The 19,616-nt window shown below is 38.0% G+C and overlaps 1 protein-coding gene across 1 annotated transcript in view; it reads left to right on the top strand.

The window, feature by feature from the left end:
- The window catches only part of CCDC6 (coiled-coil domain containing 6), a 50,544-nt gene that overhangs the window by 24,004 nt on the left and 6,924 nt on the right, over positions 1–19,616 (top strand). The window contains exons 3-7 of the mRNA XM_064145158.1: positions 1,850–1,978; positions 7,348–7,451; positions 10,294–10,454; positions 13,953–14,109; positions 17,373–17,473. Coding sequence (XP_064001228.1) covers positions 1,850–1,978; positions 7,348–7,451; positions 10,294–10,454; positions 13,953–14,109; positions 17,373–17,473 — 652 coding nt within the window. The remainder of the gene's footprint in view (positions 1–1,849; positions 1,979–7,347; positions 7,452–10,293; positions 10,455–13,952; positions 14,110–17,372; positions 17,474–19,616) is intronic.

Below are 19,616 nucleotides of genomic sequence, written 5' to 3'. Positions count from 1 at the left end.
GATGCCTCCTATCTGAGAGTGTTAAAAGCCTGGTTGGATGAGGCGTTGAGCAGCTGAGTCTAGTTGAGAGACATGCTCCCTACCCATGGTGGGGAGGTTGGAGTAGATGATCTCTAAGGTCTCTTCCAATCTAAGCCTTTCTGTGATTCTATGAAAATCTAATACAAATTCTTTTCAATACCCATATATTTATGGAAGTGCAAACTGATCCAAGCGTCTGTCCTTGAAAATAAAACGTTACAACATAGCAAGATAATAGCACAATGGGTATTCAGACAGATGAAGTAATTGGGAGGCTATGCACAACTGTTTTGCATGCAAGTCTGATTCTTGACAATTCCTTCAAAAATTGTAAGTCTGTAAACATAAGCTAATACCCTTCCTGCTCTCGAAAATTCAATGCATCATCTCAAGGATGCAAATGTGGTTGTGCAAAATAAACAGCTCATCTATCATTTATTTGATGAACATCTGGACATAAAGAGGAGGCAAACTGCTGATACAAATTTATTAGGATAAGGCTTTCAGGATGTAGCAAAGGAGGGATGGGACAACTTTTGAGCGCTGGAGTACCAAAATGAGGCTGTTCAGTACAAGTGTGCGAGGTCATAGTCTGAGGGATAAGTGAGGGGGGCTTTTTTTAAGGGGCAACTTCATCCCTTAGCTCCATTATTTCATAAAAAACACTGTCGTGGCCCAGAATGTGTCCAAGACTGTGAGGAGCATCCCACACAGCTAAACACTACAATCTTACGGATTATCTGATAGCCAGAGCAGAAAATAGGTGGAAGAAAGGTGCCTGCTATGTTGTGTAGATGGCCGGAGCACAGTGTAATTGCAGCATTGTCTTTTGGTGACATTTGCTTTTCCCTGTATCAAATTCACATGTTCATGCCACAGTGCTGGTCACACTGTTTTATCCACAAGAAGGTTTGCATCCCTGTCTTGGAGCAATTTCACTAGCAGTGACTAAGGTGACTCTACTCCAAGGTATAATTTATATTTAAATGTGGGGATTATTTTTTTTGTTTGTTTGTTCATTTGGTTTTCTTCCATCTGCTTGAGATCATTACAGCAAGAAGTTCTCTACAATCAGAATGGTAAAATACTTAAACAGACTGCCCAGGTAGTGGTGGAGAACCTGTCCCTGGAGACATTCAAGATCAGACTCGATGTAGCCCTGGGCAGCCTGATCTAGTTGGAGATGTCCCTGCTTATTGCAGAGGGACTGGACAAGATGACCTTTGAGGGTCCTTTCCAACCCTATGCAGTCTATGAATCTTTGAGAGTAAAGATTTTTTTCATTTGAAATATTAAGAGAAAAGGGATTTCTTTTCCATTGGAAGTATTAAGAGGAAAATAATAAGAACACTTATAACATTGATTTGAACTAAATAGTGTTTTTATGGTATGACTTCAGTCATGATTTATAGCTTTCAATTGCCTGGGAGGAGAAAGTGCTAAAACCTGCATTTTGTGCTTTGGATGATCTTGAGATGATGCATTTAGATTAAAATGAATGCTTCATGACCATTATGATAGTTTTTTAGTTTTGAAATACCTCCAGTTACTTTATGTGCTGTGTATATAAGGTATCTATTTTGATTTGACCTTACTGAATATTTATAAATATGTTTTGCCTTCATCATCTTTGTAAATGGAACACAGTTGAAAATGTTGCTTTTTGAATGGCTACTGGGTGGGCTGTGCATTTTGAAGTCCAAAAAATGCAATGTGTAGTGAGAATAAACATGTGTGAATAAACTTGCAAAAGGTGCATAATTTACCTGTTAGGTAAATTAAGGTACTCTTATTTACCTGTTTAAAATATTTGTGTCTCAATTTTTAGCTGCAGCATGAGAAAGCTGAACTGGAGCAGCATTTAGAGCAGGAACAGGAATTTCAAGTGAACAAACTGATGAAGAAGATTAAAAAACTGGAAAATGATACAATTTCAAAGCAGCTTACCCTGGAGCAGGTAACTTGTTACTTTCAGAATTATGTGGCTAAGCTAAGGGATTCTGGAAAAAGCCCCAAAACTTACTTTGTATTAGATTTGACTTAATTTTTTTAACCACGTCAGAATATGGGCACTGTCAAGGATAAGGAAAAGTCAATTTGACTTTCAAAGCAGTAAGTCATTAATTTATTAAGATGAATTTTTTTTCATGGCAGTTGTAGTTTTAAAGTAGCCTTATTGTAGGCTTTTGTGTCTGCTGGGAATTTTGTGAGTGCAGGTTATTGGTAAGAAGTTAGTCTTGTTGCTGTTCATCAGCTTCCACTCTCATGCTGCTAGTGAGAAAGGCTGTCACTTCTGATAGCAGTGAAGCACAACAGTAAGTATTATTGAGATATATATATGGACTAGTTGAGCTCTGGGTCACCTTTTTTGTGCCAGCTTGGATAGCACTGGTCTCGAACCATGAGATGTCAGCTCTGTGTGTACTTAAAAAGACTTCTGATTTCTCCCTGGACACTTAGGAAGATTGAAGAGATAAAAACACCACTTGTTTTGGACATGTTTCCCCTGGAAGTTTAGACAATGGGACTGCTCTTATGTCTAATTTTAGGCATGTTCATCAAAGCATCTCAGTGGTGTTAGTAGGAATTGTTTTGACTTAAAAGGCAAACTGATGAAACATAAAGCCTTGTTAAAGAACTTCAGTTTTACTGGCCTGTGACAGTCCAGTAATTTGGATGATATAAATATAGGACATTATTTCTGTGGGGTTTTTTTGGGTTTTTTTGCTGTTCCCATTAAATGTGGAAGTTTATTCTTGCTACTATTTTGAATTTCTTTCCGTTTTGTATGACTCTCCTGTTTCTCTTGCTGTTGTGGATAAATTAATTAATGCCTATAATAATGAAATGAGACTGTTTTTTTCATTCTATACAGAGAAATCTAGGTGCACATAGAAAAAAATAGAATGTAGGAAGATGTATAGCCAGCAGACTGAGAGAGGGAATTCTGCTACTTTACTCTGTTGTGGTAAGACCTCTCTTGGAATACTGTGTCCAGCTCAGTAGCCCTCAACACAAGGATGTGGACCAGAGGAAGGCCACAATGATGATTGATAGGGCTGGAGCACCTCTGCTGCAGGTTGAGGGTTATTTAGCCTGGAGAAGAGAAGGCCTCTGGGAGACCTAATAGCAGCCTTCAAGTCCTTGAAAGGATCCTACAAGAGGGCCAGGAAGGGACTATTTCCAAAGGCCTGTAACAGTAGAATGAGAGGCAATGGTTTGAAATTAGACAAGAGTAGATTTAGATTGCATGTTAAGAACAAGTTATTTCCCATGAGGGTAGTGGTACACTGGAACTGGTTGCCCAGGGAGGTAGTTGGGCCCCCATCCCTGGAGATACTCAAAGTCAGGCTTGACAAGGTTCTGAGCAATCTGATTTAGTGGAAGGTGTCCTTTCTTGCTGCAGGGGTGTTGGACTAGATGACCTTTGAAGGTCTTTTCCAGTCCAAACCATTCTATGTAATTGCCAGTGAATGGAAATTAACATGAGGTTGAAATAACTCTCTTAGCCACAAGGTGGTGGTGGCAGCCACTTAATCAAAATGCAAAGTGAGCATCATGCACAATCAGCTGGTTTAATCTCTTCGAAGTGTTACCAAGAGCCACAGATGGAATCTTAATGGTATTTAGTTTTGTATCATTGTTCTAGGCAGACAGACTTGTGAAACCCATAGAACTTGAAACGTGAGACTCAAAACAAGTCTTACAAAGCATGAGTGCTCAAAAGTCTTTGAAATATCTGACCTTGAAAACTTCAAGATGTTAAATTCAGCTATGAGTTAGAAAGTCCACATGCATTTATATGTGATGCAATATATACCTTTGTTTTCTCTTACAGTAAAGTGTAGTAAATCTTGTTACTTTGAACTTCAGTCAGCTTTTTTCTCCTACACAAATAAAAGAAAAGCTCATTGTGCTAATTAACCAGCTGAAGCAAAAGCCTTTGGGGCATGTACCATACCTAGCAGGAGGCAACCAACAATTGTGAGCAGAGTGATGTTGCCTTGAGTATGAATATAGGGAATTAAGGAAGAGGGAATGCCACCACTCTTCAACATAATCTTTTTAGAGATCTGTTAAACAGGGTTTGGAAGGGCTTCAGTAACATAGGGTTACATTACACCCACTGCTGTAATCATTGAGCAAATAGTTACAACATAAGTTCATTAAACTATTATACTTAAAAAATAGGATGTGACTTATCTGTGCTTTGTGTCATTCATCCTTTGCTCTCCCCTGATCATTAAGTAGCCTGTTTGAACCGGTGGTGATTGTGTAGGATGTTACTTCTAAAAAAAAAAAAGATTATGTCAAAACAGACTTCAAACATGACCTGACTGAATTTTCTCAAGTCAGTGTGAAGTGGCAGAACATCCTTCTATGAAGGATAGTGCTGAAGAAATTTGCAACGTGTGACTGTTTTGTTGAGTGAATGTCTCAGTTAGAATGAGCAATAATGTTCTGTGTTACAGTTCAGTGAATTGATAGGAAATAAACAGCTATCAGCTTTGTCCTACAGAGGCAAACTTTGAGTAATCTTGCTTTTTAATTCCTTTTAAGTTTCGTGCAGTACAGTGAGAAACTAGAATTCATGCAGTTAGGAGATGAGAAGCAAGAGCAAAATTGCTAATAATAATCTCTTGTGCATGCTTCTTTGAAAGGAGAACATGAAATGCGTAAAATCTTCTGGAAAGCATCTTGGAGAGCAGCAGAGGATTACAGCTACAAAGGGAAAGAGGCATATGAGGAGCAGAGAAGTGAAAGTTGGGATAGTGGGCTTAGGCAGAGATCATATTCAACTTGGATTTATTTGAAAGATCTCAACTTCAGGAAGGAGCAGTTGTGGTGGTTAGTAAGTTGGCAAGGAGACTCAAGAACTGGTAATGCAGGAATAGATTGACAATAGATACATCAGCTGCAAATGAAATAAAGTGCATGTGTGAAAGAGAGAATTGGGGAGAAATACAACTGGATGGTGTGAAAGGTTAAAAGGGATTTTTCTCCTCTGAAGGGAAGATTAAGGTCCAGAATAGCAGGCAATGATGGGAAAAATCAAATTTCTGTTTGGCTCAAATATGACTTTGAACCCATATAGAATGACATTAGTTTTGACAAAGCTGCTGGTTTGGTCTTGAGATATAATCCCATCCTGCTTATTTTAGTTCAGAGTATTATCACATTTCTAACAAATTCACTGGTTAGAGCTAGACTACATTTAAAAGTGTGTCTGTAATTAACTAGTACAAAAATATTGCTACTCTTTGAATTCACAGCCTTGGACAGGATGCCGCAGTTGCTTCTCCTGTAGGTTTAGTTCAAGTTGTTCATCCTCTAAGCTTTAATATTCTGGCTGTGGGAGGAAAAAAACACTCAAGATCAGGGAAGGAAAATACTTGTTTCCAGTGTGATTTCATACCACTGGAAATGCAGTGTTTTATATACCTATGTCACAACCCAGTTTCTTTGGTGTTTCATCAGAGTGTGTCAGCTTTCAGGGCACAACAGAAGAGTCATTTGTGTGTTGCTCCTGATTGTGCATGCTCACCTACAGGAAGATTTCTAATTGAAGGACACCAATGCCTTGATAATTGTTGCTGTAATACTAAATATAATGCTAGATTTTTCAGGTCCAGGGTTATAAATAATTTATTCTGTCTTCAGACTCCAATATGCTCTTTTTTCCTCAGGTAGATTTATTTCCACCAGGGTGTTTGTGGGTTTCCTTGGTGTAAGATCAATAATGTAATTGTAAAAAGACCATGCTGCATCGGAGCGATGTGAGCACCACTGTTGCAGAGGTAGTGATCTGCAGCCAAAGCTTTTGTCACTGTATGTTTATATAGACAGCTGTGCAGTGTAATGAAGATCTGTATGTTGGTAGTGTAGAAGCACAGAGTACAGATTCCCAGAATGGTTTGTGGACTTCCTTCCCTCTGAGTGCTGCCAACCCCAAATGCTGGCCAAAGTGGTTATTGAGCAGTGCCTTAAGGTAATGTGCATTGTATCTCCCCAGGCTGAGCCCTTTGCCTTCACACCACTCCAGCTCCTGCTGGTGTGGAGAATGAAGTGTTGGTCAGGAACCAAATTCCTATCCCTAGAGTGGGGCTAAAGCAAGTTACTCCGGACTTCTCTTTTACTGAAGTGTAGGTTCTCTGACCTGTTAACATGTATTTGATATAGGAAGGTTTACTGAACAGTGTTTCTTTTCCTAATTGTAGTCCTTATTACTCATCAATATATATCTATTTTTACTTAGAGTAACTAATTCTTCTACGTTTTAAAGAAGACAGTTGTACATTCATTAAGGTTACACTGTTACCTGAAATGTTTGGTTATCTCAGTACTAATTTAATTGTTAGCACAGAGTTCTTGCAGATTTAAGTGCTGTAATAGTGCTTCACTCAGTGATACACTGAACTTGTGAGGAAGTCAACCTGGTTTCAGTCTTCCCATTTCATAATGTGGATTTATTTGCCCATCAGGAAAGTGGTGAGGTCCTCCATGCTATTTTCCACCTATAAAGGTGTTGGATCTATTCCCATATGTTTCACTGTTGTGAACTTCTAGAGGTCAGCTGCCAGTGTCAGTGAATGATAACAGCTGTGCCTTTTAGCATTCTAGTGTATTCTTATTTGCATTGTATTTATACTAAAATACTGATAGCATATTTCTTCATGTGTGGATCTACATTTTACCTGCTTTTATTAGCTTATAGTAGAATCAAGAATGTGCACCCAGTAAGTATAAGGGAATAAGATAAGGTTATTTACTTTTATAAAGCCTTTGGTAAGCTGGAAATGCATTTGTTTCTGCTGGTAAGGTTGATACAGTAACACCTAAGGCACTTTACTATTTGTTTTATGTCACTCCTTTATCTGAGACAAAGCAAGCATGACTTCTCTTCTGTATCTGACTGACTTAACTGTGATTCTTCCCTGAAGAGGTCAAATTAAAAGAAGAAATGTTGGTGCAACGGACAGTAAATTCAGTTTGAACTTTAGAGATGAAGGAATAGGGGATGCCTTTGAATAGGCTCATTGTGATATCAGTGACTGCATGTCCAAATTTCAGGTTCCTTTCACAGGAAGTTTTGTGAGAAAATTTTCTGTGAAAGACATGACAGATGTACAACTCCTGCGTCTCCTGGGTTTTGACTGTCTCTGTGACCGGTGTGTTGCGCCTGATTTTCGTCTCTTCTTCATGCTCTCCTTGTTGTTAAAGAACATCATATAAAAAGGCGTTAATATAGCAACGAGCTTTCCTAATGACAACTTGTTGCAAAAAATGTGTTTCCATCATTTTGATTGATTGTTTTTTCTTCTCCAGCTAAGACGTGAGAAGATTGACCTTGAAAATACTTTGGAACAAGAACAAGAAGCACTAGTGAATCGTCTCTGGAAGAGGATGGATAAGCTTGAAGCAGAAAAACGGTTTGTCTTGTTACAGTGTGTTCCATACAGTAGGAAAGATAAAATGTAATACCTACTGTTCTGGATTAAATATGTGCTCCTCTGTCACATAAGGCTGGTTTAATCTATGAAAACCTGAAAGTTAAAGCAGTTATAAAGCTCCTTGTTTATGTGTTACCACATCCCTGAGTGCTTGAATTAGATGAAGCTAACCAGTGTAAGAAATTATCTGGGAAACGTCAATGGAATTGGCTGTATTTTTTTAGCTGCTAATAGACTCTTTTAAAAGCTTCTGGTTTGATCTTAGCTTTCTGTTTGCAACCCAGACAAAACAACTTGTTACTTTAGCATATTTGTTATACGAGAAACTCTTTCTTACTCCCTGTCTGCTCAAAGAAAACTTCTGCTTTTTTCTCAGTGTTGTGCACTCATGTCATTGAGTTTTGCTGCTGCTTCTTCAGCAGAAATTAAGACAGTGAAACTTTATATTCCTGGGAAAGATAAAATTGAAGTAATGTAATAAAGCAACTCTCTTTTTAATGCTGTATTATAATAACTTTTGGATGGGGGACTAGGGGGAAGAGATGATAAATACTTTTATTCAATATGTTTAAGGACAGATACATTAGTATGACTGTTTAACTTGAGTAGGGCCTCAGAAAACACCTGAGCATAGGTGAACTGCAGGTTTTTTAGCTTTGTTTTACAGAGCTCTGCTGTATGATCTTCAACAGTGAGAAGTCCATGTGATGGTTTGGGGGTTACCCCGCCCCTCCCATACTTTGTATTTGCCCCAGCTAACTCAGACGGACCCTGGGAATATAGATGAAGCAATTTATTTACAGCTAGCAGAATTTACAAGCAGCTATTTACAATATATACAGTTATATACAATTATATACAGAAATATACAAAGGATAAACAATACAAAAGCACAACTCCCCTCCCAGAAACCTGAGTCCCCAGGAGGGGCTCTCAAACCACCCCAACACCTCCCCCCGGCCCTCTCAACCTTACCCCAGTTCTCAGGAAGAAGAGAGGTGCAGCCAAGAGGTTAGGGAGCAGGGATAGAAAGCAGTGATGTTAGAAAGATGTGTCTTGGTCTAAGGCAAAAGCAAGAGTGAGAGACAAAATGGAGAAAGTTTACTTCTTCTTCCCAGAGTTCTCAGCGTGACTGTGAGAGAAGGAGACACCATGTTTTCATTCCACTGCCCGTTATCTAGTTCTTTTACCAAAACATTCTAGCTTGCTTCAAACTAGCACAGTCCATAGCAGGATGTGCCTTTAGTAGGATTTCTGTGCTTTTGGATGAGGCACTTAGTGCCATGATCTAGTTGACTGGATAGGGCTGGGGGATAGGTTGGACTGGATGATCTTGGAGGTCTTTTCCAACCTGGTTGATTCTATGATTCTGAAGCCTTCTTTAAGCCAAACCATTTCTGGTTAAATTTATCTCAGACTATGCCTTCATACAAAGAGCTGTGGTGGATTCATACTATGTTTAGTACCACTTTGTATGAATAACTAGGCCATGGCAAGAGTTGTACTCGTGTACTGCTGTCCTTGCTTCTTCAGGGCAGAGCTGGATCTGGCCAACCAGCATGCTTCTAATGAAGAGCAATTCTGTGCTTTCAAGCTGAAAATGATTTCTTATATTAACTTCAAAAATCATGGTTTAGGACACTTATTCTTTGCTGCATGCTTATTTCATTTTTAGAGAAGTTCATTACTGATAAATTTACTGTCAGTTATTTGAGGTCTTTGAAACCTTAAGTATATGCAACAGCTTTCTGTTGGGAGATTTATTTGAAAAAAATGAAACAGAACCAAAACCCCAAACAACCAAAATAAAAACTAGACTGCACTTCAGAAGATACCTAAGAAGTTTTTTCTTTTGGTAATGGTGAAATGCAGAAAAGCGTGTATTTCACCATAGACATACTTTACTGACCTTTCATCATGAATATTTGTTCTTCTAAGAATATAAATGCAAAAGCTCATAACAGATTAAATCACAGAATGTGTGATTCTGTGGCTTAGGTTGGAAGGAACCTTAGAGATCATCTATTCTAGTCTCCTCACCATGGGCAGGGACACCTCTCAGCTAGACTCTTCAGCCTGGCCTTGAACACCCCCAGGGAGGAGGTAATCCACAACCTCCCTGGACAACCTATTGCAGAGTCCCACCACCCTCATACTGAAGAATTTCTTTGTAAAAGATCCACTTGAAAACTACTCTCCCTCAGCTTGAAACCATTCCCCCATGTCCTATTGCTAGATACCCTTGTGAAAAGTCCTTCCTGTAAGATTCCTTCAGGTATTTGAAGAAAGCTCTAAGGTTCCCCTGGAGTCTCCTCTTCTGTAAGCTGAAGAACCCCAGTTTCCTCAGCCTATCCTCATGGCAGAGATGTACCAGCCCTTGGATCATCTTTGTGACTTTCCTCTGTACTTGCTTCAGCAGCTGTTTCCTTCTTATGATGAGGACACCAGAACTGTGATTCTGCTTAGAAATTATTTCAAGGAGTAAATACTTAGAGTATAGAACTGAGATAACTATATACAGTCCAGATTTAGCTTCTCCTGAACCATATGCATAGATATTTGAGTATCACAATGTCTGGATATTTTACAAAATCTGTCTGTAATTCAGCAATAAATGTTACCTTTTCTTATTTTGAATTAAGAAAGCATTAGAAATCCTTCCAGAATTCTCTTCCCCAAATCCATTTGTTAAACTAAGTCTTGCATACCTGTTAGAATCCTTGCAGTGGCATCCTAGAGGATTAAAAGAGTTTTCATTAGAATTCAAGGTACATTTTTAATGATTTTTTTATAGATAGTTTTAATTCATTTTTAATTTCAGAATTTTGCAAGAGAAATTAGACCAGCCAGTATCTGCTCCACCATCACCCAGAGACATATCAATGGAGATAGATTCGCCAGAAAATATGATGAGACATATCAGATTTTTAAAGAATGAAGTGGAGAGATTAAAGAAACAGCTGAGGGCTGCACAGTTACAGCGTGAGTAAACGACTTCTTTTAAATATTTTATGGTTGTGTAATGCAAGGTAATTTTTTTATATGTACTTTCATGAATTTGAATTTAAGGTAGAAGTGGAAAAAATTAGGGCAGGTTTGGATTAAACGATTTTCACATTTACAGCATTACTATTGATATGTTTATACTGCAGTTTGAGGTTTTATACTAAAATATCCTTAATAATTAACAAATATCTCTTGGGTGTTTTGGGCCAAAGGAAATATTTCCTTTTTTTCCCCCCTATCTTGTTCTCTCTTATTTGTATTTTATTTCTTTTCTTCAGACTTAGCAGCATTTCAGTATATAGATATTTCAAAACATGCTTTTAAGTGTCTTGTTATAAATTAAGAATTGCTCAAAAGAATTGAGTTGTATGTAAGAATTTCACTTGTTAGTGATTGCATCTACCCTACCACTAATGATTGCATATTTGTTTGTAGCTGTCTTAGACTAATTGGTCAGGCAGCTATTTGCTTTCACAACATACCAGAATAAGTAACCTTATTTTGTTCTTACCTATGTAAAATAACTTTGAAGGTAGGCAGAGTAAATAGTTTTTAGAATTCCTTGTGTTTCTGTTGTGAAGTGTCAGGAACCTTGGACCAGAAATGGACAGCCTTCTTTTTGCTCTGCCTTTCAAGGTTATGGCTGTGAGAATGTTATCTTAGCTGTCAGGAAAGTTGCTTGTGCCTTGCTCTGATCTTTGCAATGCCAATCCTTCATGGCTTCATGTTAAACCCTAAGATTTATATCCCAATTTCAGTAGTTTTGCCTAGTTCCCAGTCAGCAGCATTAAGTTTCAGTTGATCAGTAAATAGATACCTAACTATATAGACAGAAAAATTCAGAGTGGTTGGGAAATAGGCAGTATTCTCCTCCACTGTTATGATAGCCTTGGCAGGCTAACTGGAATATCTCCACTCTGGATTAGAGAAATAGCTTGCAGGAGTCAGTGGCCTTCCTGAAAGACAGAGCTGATGATAGAATGCTTTTTTGCAAAGGCCTTGTGTGCAAGTATGTGGCATTAATAATTTGTGTCAGTTAAAAGAAGATAAGGACTGCTAACCCTTGTTCTTGCCAATTCTGCGCTGTGGCCTTCACATACTGAACTTCAGAATGAGAGACTTTAAATCCAAGACCTTGGATTTAAAATACTCTTTCTACAAATGTAGCTTATTTAATTTAATTTCAAGTATCCTTTATTATTTTTAAGTGGTTTCTTTTTTGGATTGTGATTTAGAGTAAAAATTTAGGAACTTTCAAAATCAAATTCTTATTGAAAATAAGATCTAGGTTTAAAAGTATTCTTTCCCATTGTGAACAGATTAAACAGAGCTCCTGTATGAGCAGCAGTACTGATAGAAATGGTGGATGTGCTGATCTGCAAGCAGATGAAACTGAAATACAGTTCAAGTTCAGAGTTTGCATTACGGAGTCATTAGAAAATCTATAGTATAATAATGCTTAATTCATATATAATAAAATATGCTTATTAAGTTCTGGTATTGTCCTTGCATCTTGTATTTCTGAAATGCTTACTTTCAGTACAGGAACTGTTTTGGTATAGTAATAGTTTTAAATAAGTGATACTGTTACATTTAGAAGTTTTATTTCCACAGAAGCGAGGTAAGTAGTGATAGCTTGAGAGCAGTCTTCTAAAACAGGACTATTTTTTTGATTGAAAGATTGGCCATGAAGAAGTGATCTCAAAGCACAATCATATTTTATCTGTTTCTTTTTTAATATCAAGAAGTTAACTGTAGAATTAACCAAACATTAGAAAACCTCACAAAATACATTGTGTGTCAAAAGGCTTCATCATATGTTCCTTTTTTATTTAAATAATCTACTTTATGGATTTCCATAATTTGGTTTTATAATTTTAAATAAGTTGTGATACCAGAAACAATTTAAATGATGTTTACTGAAGTTTTTAGAATCGCAGACTCAAATTGCCCTTTGATGTAAACAATAAACCACTTCTTGGCTTTTTAATATCATAGAATGGCTTAGGTTGGAAGGGACCTTAGAGATCATCTACTCCAAACTCCCTGATGTGGGCAGGGATGCCTCTCGAGAATCAGCTGCTCAAGGCCTCATCCAGCCTGGCCTTGAACTCCCCCAACATGGAGGCATTCCCAGCCTCCCTGGGAAATGTATTCCAGAGTCTCACCACCTTCATACTGAAGAACAGGAGGTCTCTTCCAACCTGGCTGATTCTATGATCTTCTTCCTAAGATCCAGTCTAAACTTATGCTTCCTCAGGTTGAAACTGTTCCCTCTTGTCCTATTGCTAGACACCCTTATGAAAGGTCCCTCTTCAGCCTTCCTGTAGGATCCCTTTGGATATTGGAATGCAACTCTAAGGTCCTCCTGGAGTATCCTCTTCTCTAGGCTAAAAACACACAGCTCTCTCAGTCTGTTCTCATAGCAGAGGTGTTCCAGCCCTCGGATCATCTCTGAGCTCACTTCAGCAGCTCTGTGTCCTTCTTACGATGCAGACACCGGAAATGGGCACAGTATTCGTGGTGGGGTCTCGTAAGAGCATAGTAAAGAGGCAGAATTCCCTCTCTTGCCCTATTGGCCACAATGATGCAGCCTAGGTTAGTTTGCCTTCTGGGCTGCATGACTGCATGGCCAGCTCATGTTCAGCGTCCCAATCAGTCAATACCCTCAAGTTTCTTTCTTCAGAGCTTTTCTCAACCCACTCTGCACCCAGACTGTGTTTGGGTTTTGGACTGGCCCAACCCAGGTACAGGACTTAGCACTTTGACTTGTTGAACCTCATGCAGTTGGTACTGTCATACTTCTCAGGCCTGTAGGATCAGAAGGATCAGAAGATCCTTCTGGATGTCATCCCTGCCCTCAAATGAGTCCACTGCACCACACAGGTTGGTGTTGTCAGCAGACTTACTGAGGGTGCACTAGATGCCACTGTCCTTGTACATGTTCTGCTGGCCAATCTCTATGATAAAACATGCAGTGAGAGGGATGCTATGCTCTGCAATGCATATAAGCTACTAATTTAATACAAGTTTCGGTGTTTTGGGTTTCAGAATTTGTTTTATGCTTTCTTCTTCAAAATTCTTTTAAAACAATTTCTCCTGTGGGTTGCAGTGGAAGTCTTTGTAAATGTGGTACAGCATTATTTTAATGGAGCAGGAGTTGTTTTACTTCTCTAAGGTTTTGCTGTCATTTTCTTCAAAGCTTTTTTCCCTTTCTTTTTGAGTTCATTTAAGTAAATGCTTAAAATTTTCTTTGCTTTTAACCTCTTATTTCCACAAATGCTGTCAACTAGTAATTTATTTCAGTAGCTACTATTCCAAATTAGGCTTTGAACTAATGACTTAGAGATGAGAATTTTGAGCAATTCATCCTGAGCATTCATTCCTGAATACTGGATTAAAGTAAGGCACAATGTATTTGCCTGTCTGTGAAACTGAGTTGTAATCAAAATTTAACCAAATCCTGACCTTTAGATTCAGAGAAGATGGCACAATACTTAGAAGAGGAGCGACATATGAGAGAAGAAAACTTGAGACTTCAAAGAAAATTACAGAGGGAAATGGAACGTAGGGAAGCACTCTGCAGGCAACTGTCAGAAAGTGAATCCAGCTTAGAAATGGATGATGAAAGGTTTGTATTTTCTGGACATCTAGATACATTGTCATTGAGCTCGTTGTTCAGTACTCAGAGTAGGTTTTGAATTCTATTGAACAGGTGTTTGTAGAAATAGCCTGCTTATGAGTTCAGTATATACATCAAGTTTCAGCATGGCTCAGGAATATCTTCAGTAGAATTGTATCAGTCTTGTGTACAAATTGCATTAATGTTGACAATTAAGAAAGAAAATATTTGTATCTGAAGAGTGCTTGGGTTTTCAACCCTGTATTTTGAAATAAATACAGCCATGGAATTGATGTAAAGGATAACTGGGTCATAGTACCTTTGTTCGCCCTTAACTTGGCAACTGCAAGGAATTCGGTGAGGTAGGAACAATATTCTTGCTTGAGCCTGATTTGTCCTTTGTAAAAAATGTGTTCAGACAAATACAAAGGAATACTGTGTAAAGCCATAGAGAGAAACAGCATTTCCAAAACTGTTGGGCTGTTCTTCATGTCCAGACTCTAGCAGCCCTTATTTATTTATTTTCTCTACTGCAAGCTACTTTGCTTGCAATAACCTTACAGATATTTTGAGTTTCTCATGGCTTTCTATGATGTCTTTTTGGTGTTTTCTAACATGATAGTGTTTTATCTTGAAAGATGCTTTAAATAAAACATTCTTCTCTCTTACTAAATGCTTATTATTTTGTTGTTCTGTTTTCCCTAATTTTGGCTTTACACTGTTCCTTTAGAAAATAATTACGGTGTTACCCTGTGCTGTGTATTCTGCTGAGACTGAGATATTTCTTCTTGGGTCAACAGAATATTAGTTAAGCCATTATTTACTGAAATACTAGTTACTTTGTTTCAAGGAGTACCCTTAAAGTTCAAGGTAGCATTTTCATTTTAAGGAAGTAGTAGGCAGCTGACATATACTGTGGTAGCATCTGGTATTTAGTGAATGCTATATAAATGAAATTGTTATAACCAAAATATTCTGGTGTTTGAATCTACTTTTGTTAGCCAGTATATTCATATTGTTATGGGAATACAGACCCAAGTCTAAATTGCCAGCATTAATGCAAAAATGTAGAGTATCCTAGTCATTTTTTTTAATAACCAGTTGCAGACAGTGGTAAACAATAAAACGTAGGAACATTTGGTTAACTATTCTGTGCTTCTGAGAAATTGTATTTTCATGTTGATTTTTCTTGGTAGTACAAAAGCATAACAGAATCACTCCCAAACAGGCATTTGCAGTGTGAATAATGAAAAATAAAATGAAGGACAGAGCAGGTTAATACCTGTTAATGACTGATTAGTCTTTGGAGAACTGTGTGAACAAAATAATGGTGGAACTATATACAGTAGTGATTTAAAAATGTAAATTATCTGTCAGCTTACATTTTCATGATGTATCAGAGATCCATCTTTCTTTCAGTAGTATTCTGTTAGCTGATATTTTGGTTTTGCAGAGGAAGTAGATGAAAGTCCTTTAATGAATGCAAAATACACAGCTCTCTTCCTGAATAGCTTTGCCTTCTCAATCCTCCATCTTATACTCTGGAGTAGTAGGGAGATATCTGAAATGTAAGCGTACTAAAGGTGTGCTGTTATTTCATATCATCCTGTCCAGGTGCTAGGATGGCTTGTAGACAATTCTTTATGTAGAATAAAACACAAATCACAAAGACCCCTGCCATGCTGCAATGCATATACTGTCTGCATTGCAAGTTATTGTGTGTTGCAGAGGTAGGCTAGTGTATTCAATTCAAGTAACTTTGTCACTGGTAGCTCTTTCACAAACTTACATTTAATTAAACTTTCATTTACCAGTTTGTTAATTCTCTGATGTTCTTTATTGCAGCTACTTTTATCCAATCAACCAAAATGTAAACCAACTTTGGTATCACTACAGTGTACTTACTACCTGTGCTATGTCTTGAGGCATAGTAACTCTAAATATCCTGTTTAATAATCAGTAAGATGCAGTATCAAAACATAGTTCAAATAGTTTATGAGCTGGCTCACAGACTTCAAAGTAGTCATTGTGAGTTCTATCAAACAGGAACACTTCTAATGCTGCTCCTCCATGTTGTGGGGCATTTTAAATGTAATTTGGAAATACATATAGCTAGTAAAAATTTCGGAGAACACAGTGGTAGAAGGGCAAACAAGTAAGAGTTAAAGGACTGATAGGTAGCTGATTTTGCCTGCTACTTTGCTGTGTCCAGTAAAGAAACACAGCTAAATGCAATAATACAAGCCTAGGCGCACTGATTTGCTATTGCAGCCATATGTGCAGTAGAAAGTGAGCAGTGAAACCTCTCATCTAGACAGTGACTGCAAAATCTAGTTGGAGAGTGCATAAGGAAGTCAGCTTGAAAGCTGCCAGCTTAGTGTTGTGGAAAAAAAATACATAAAATTGCTTTTGAGATTAAATTACTCTTAAAATATTGAACAATAAGTGGCAAGCTGGAGCAATTGGTCTGGTTTTATCTCCTTTTATATGACACTTGATGGTTGTGAAGAAGTTTTCACTGTATGCAGTGAACAAAGTACAAATGAATACTGCTGAAATTATTACAGGTGGAGAAAAATGCTGTGCCTGAGATTCTAATCTGTTCAGTTTATCATGGTCAAGTGTAGGAGGTGTCTTGCAACACAACCCATAAGTATCTGTAGTGGCAGAAAGTCCTGGGTTCAAGATGTCTCTCTATTCCAGTGGCAAAAGACACAATGAGCAGATGGTGAAACATTGAGACCCAAGGGGTTCAAGTAGGAAACAGGGCATGTTTTTAACTGTGAGGCTCATCAGCTGTTGGAACAAATTTTCGATACTTTAATGGTTTCCCCTCCCCCCTGTCATGGTTTCTGATTAGTGCTGAATGCCTTTCTGGAAAATACACTCCAACCAAACAAGCAATTGAGTTCAATGTAGAAATGATGTGTAAAGTGCAAAAATGTAGTATAGGTCAGATTGGATGGCAAGATTTACACTTCTGGCCTTGGTATTTACTATTCTGATCTTACATGACTTATCCTGCTTTAACTGCAAATGGCTGAGGTCAGTTCAGCTATTTCAACTGAAGGTTAAGCCAGTATCTGAGCCTCCAGCAGTGATGAGAGTTACTGTCATGACTTCCAAAAGGTGGCTGTTTTTTCATTAATCTAACATTATTCTTTATGGGAATTGAAAAAAAAACAAAACAGCAAAACAAAAAACCTAAACACAATGAAACATGGCACATTTTAAAAGGTTTGATCTAATTATTGTTTACCTTTTTTTGTTAGATATTTTAATGAGATGTCTGCACAAGGATTAAGACCTCGCACTGTGTCCAGTCCTATCCCTTATACACCCTCACCAAGTTCTAGCAGACCTATATCACCTGGTAAATATTCAACCCAGTTTCTAAGATTATTGTATGCATCACATAGTAACATGCCCTGTTAATATATTTTGGTCAGTAACCTTTCAAAGCTCGTCTGGAGGGGAAAAAAAAGGCAAGAATAGTTTTGCCTTACAAGTCTTCTAGTGCAGCATGTCTCTGATGGATCTGTTTTGCACTGTGAATAGATATTAAAGGTCAGTTAAGAAGCTTTTATTTATTTTTTGCTCTTTCTCTCTCTTACTATCTCTTCTTCCTCTCAGCTCCCCCAGCAGAAGTTGCTTTACAGGATGCATAGTACAAACAGATTTCTGGAGTTTCATGATGAACTATAAATGAGACTGATGTTGTGCTTTGAATCAAAACTTCACCTGGAAATCTAATCTTGAATGTGTTTGAAGAAAGTCAGTTTCTGTTTCTCTTTAGTAGAGAAATGGCTTTTCTGATTCTGCTATTTTCTATTGTAAAACAATAGCTACAAAATTAAGAAGTCTTGTCTCTAGTACTTTGCATAACAAAGGCAAACTAACCTTTTCCAAGCTGTTAATTATTGAGTATATTTTTAAAGCTAAAGGAAATGTGTTTGTGTTACTAACACGTTTATTGACTGAAATTTAAAACCCCTTACAATTGCAGCTGGACATTAATTGGAAGTTTTACATAATGAATCCTGCATGCCCTGCTTCCCAAAGTTCACCTTTAGAACCTGTTGGGCAGAGTCCTACAGTAAGGGGAGATGAGCTGTCATCTGTATTGACACATTCTGTGAGATGGGATTGAGATTTTTATTGCACAGGTCTGCTAGAACATATAAAATGTCTTCAGACTTTTTGATTTCTATGATTTTGCTTTAGTTTTTTCAGAAACACTCAAAATAGTTTTTATCCAGATAAGCATGTGTGAAAGCTCACTAATGCCATAAACCATGCTACAGTGATAGAGATGAGTATTGTGATAGAGAGCTTTGTGGGCTTCTGACATAAACCAAATTGCTTTCAATGTTTTGCAATGTATGTTAGCAAGAAAATGCAGCGTGTTCTTTTCCTGTGACTGAGCGTACAGAGAGGTAGTCATGCTAACAGAAGTTCTCAAGTAAGTGCTGTGGATGTTCCTGGTTATACCCATGCAATCTTCATAATAATACAATATTCAGCTGCACATTGTACTTGCAGTCCACACAGAGGTTGTAATTAAAGGTATGTGTGGGAAAAATCATTTGGAAGTTACAGGGCTTGCCTGTAGTGACAGGACAAAGGGCAATGGTTTGAAATTAGAGAAGAGCAGATTCAGATTGCGTGTTAGGAACAAGTTCTTTACCATGAGGGTGGTGGAACACTGGAAAAGATTGCCCAGGGAGATAGCTGACACCTCATCCCTGGAGATAGTCAAGGTCAGGCTCAACAAGGCTCTGAGCAACCTGATCTAGTGGAGGATGTCCCTGCTCACTGCATGGAAGTTGAACTAGATGACCTTTGGAAGTCTCTTCCAACCCAAACCATACTGTGATCTTGCATTAACTAGAAGTGCAGCCAGTTCAGATCCTGGTGTGTCAGTGCAGGAACACACTGTTCCTACACTGGGACTGAAGAACATTACTTAGTCCCTGTGGATTTCTCTTCAGTAGTTGATACAAGTGCTGTATTCTGGTGTATTCTAGTGGGAATTATATCTCACACAGGAGATGCAGAAACACAGTCTGAAGCAGGGTTAAAAAAAGCAGAGCTCAAATGATGGCTTCTAACAGTTCACAGTTTTGGTACAGGAAATGTTCCAGGGTAGCACCTTCTGCACAGGCAGCTATGTTAACTGTCCTTCACATTTGATAAATTAATATTCACAGTTGGGAAGTTTCAGATTTCAGAAAAATAGGAGAGGTAGCTTGTTAGAGAACTAACAAGATCCGCAGGGAATTCTGCATGGCTGTCTGAGATCTGTGAATGCAGTAATGATGAAAAGAAGTAATTTTTGAGAGTACTTCGTAGCTAGAGTAGCACACTGAGATACTGCCAAAAGCATCAGTGCAGAATAATGCAACAGTTAATGTGTTATATCAAGTAATTGTAGAACTCATCACATTTCATTTGAGAGATGATGTGGCTGAACTTGTAGAAACAGCATTTGAAAAGTTAGAAAATACAATTTCATA

The sequence above is a fragment of the Pogoniulus pusillus genome, chromosome 6, assembly GCF_015220805.1.
Source record: "Pogoniulus pusillus isolate bPogPus1 chromosome 6, bPogPus1.pri, whole genome shotgun sequence".
Taxonomy (NCBI): domain Eukaryota; kingdom Metazoa; phylum Chordata; class Aves; order Piciformes; family Lybiidae; genus Pogoniulus; species Pogoniulus pusillus.
Note: the sequence above shows the minus strand (reverse complement) of the source record. Positions and strands in the feature narration are given on the sequence as shown.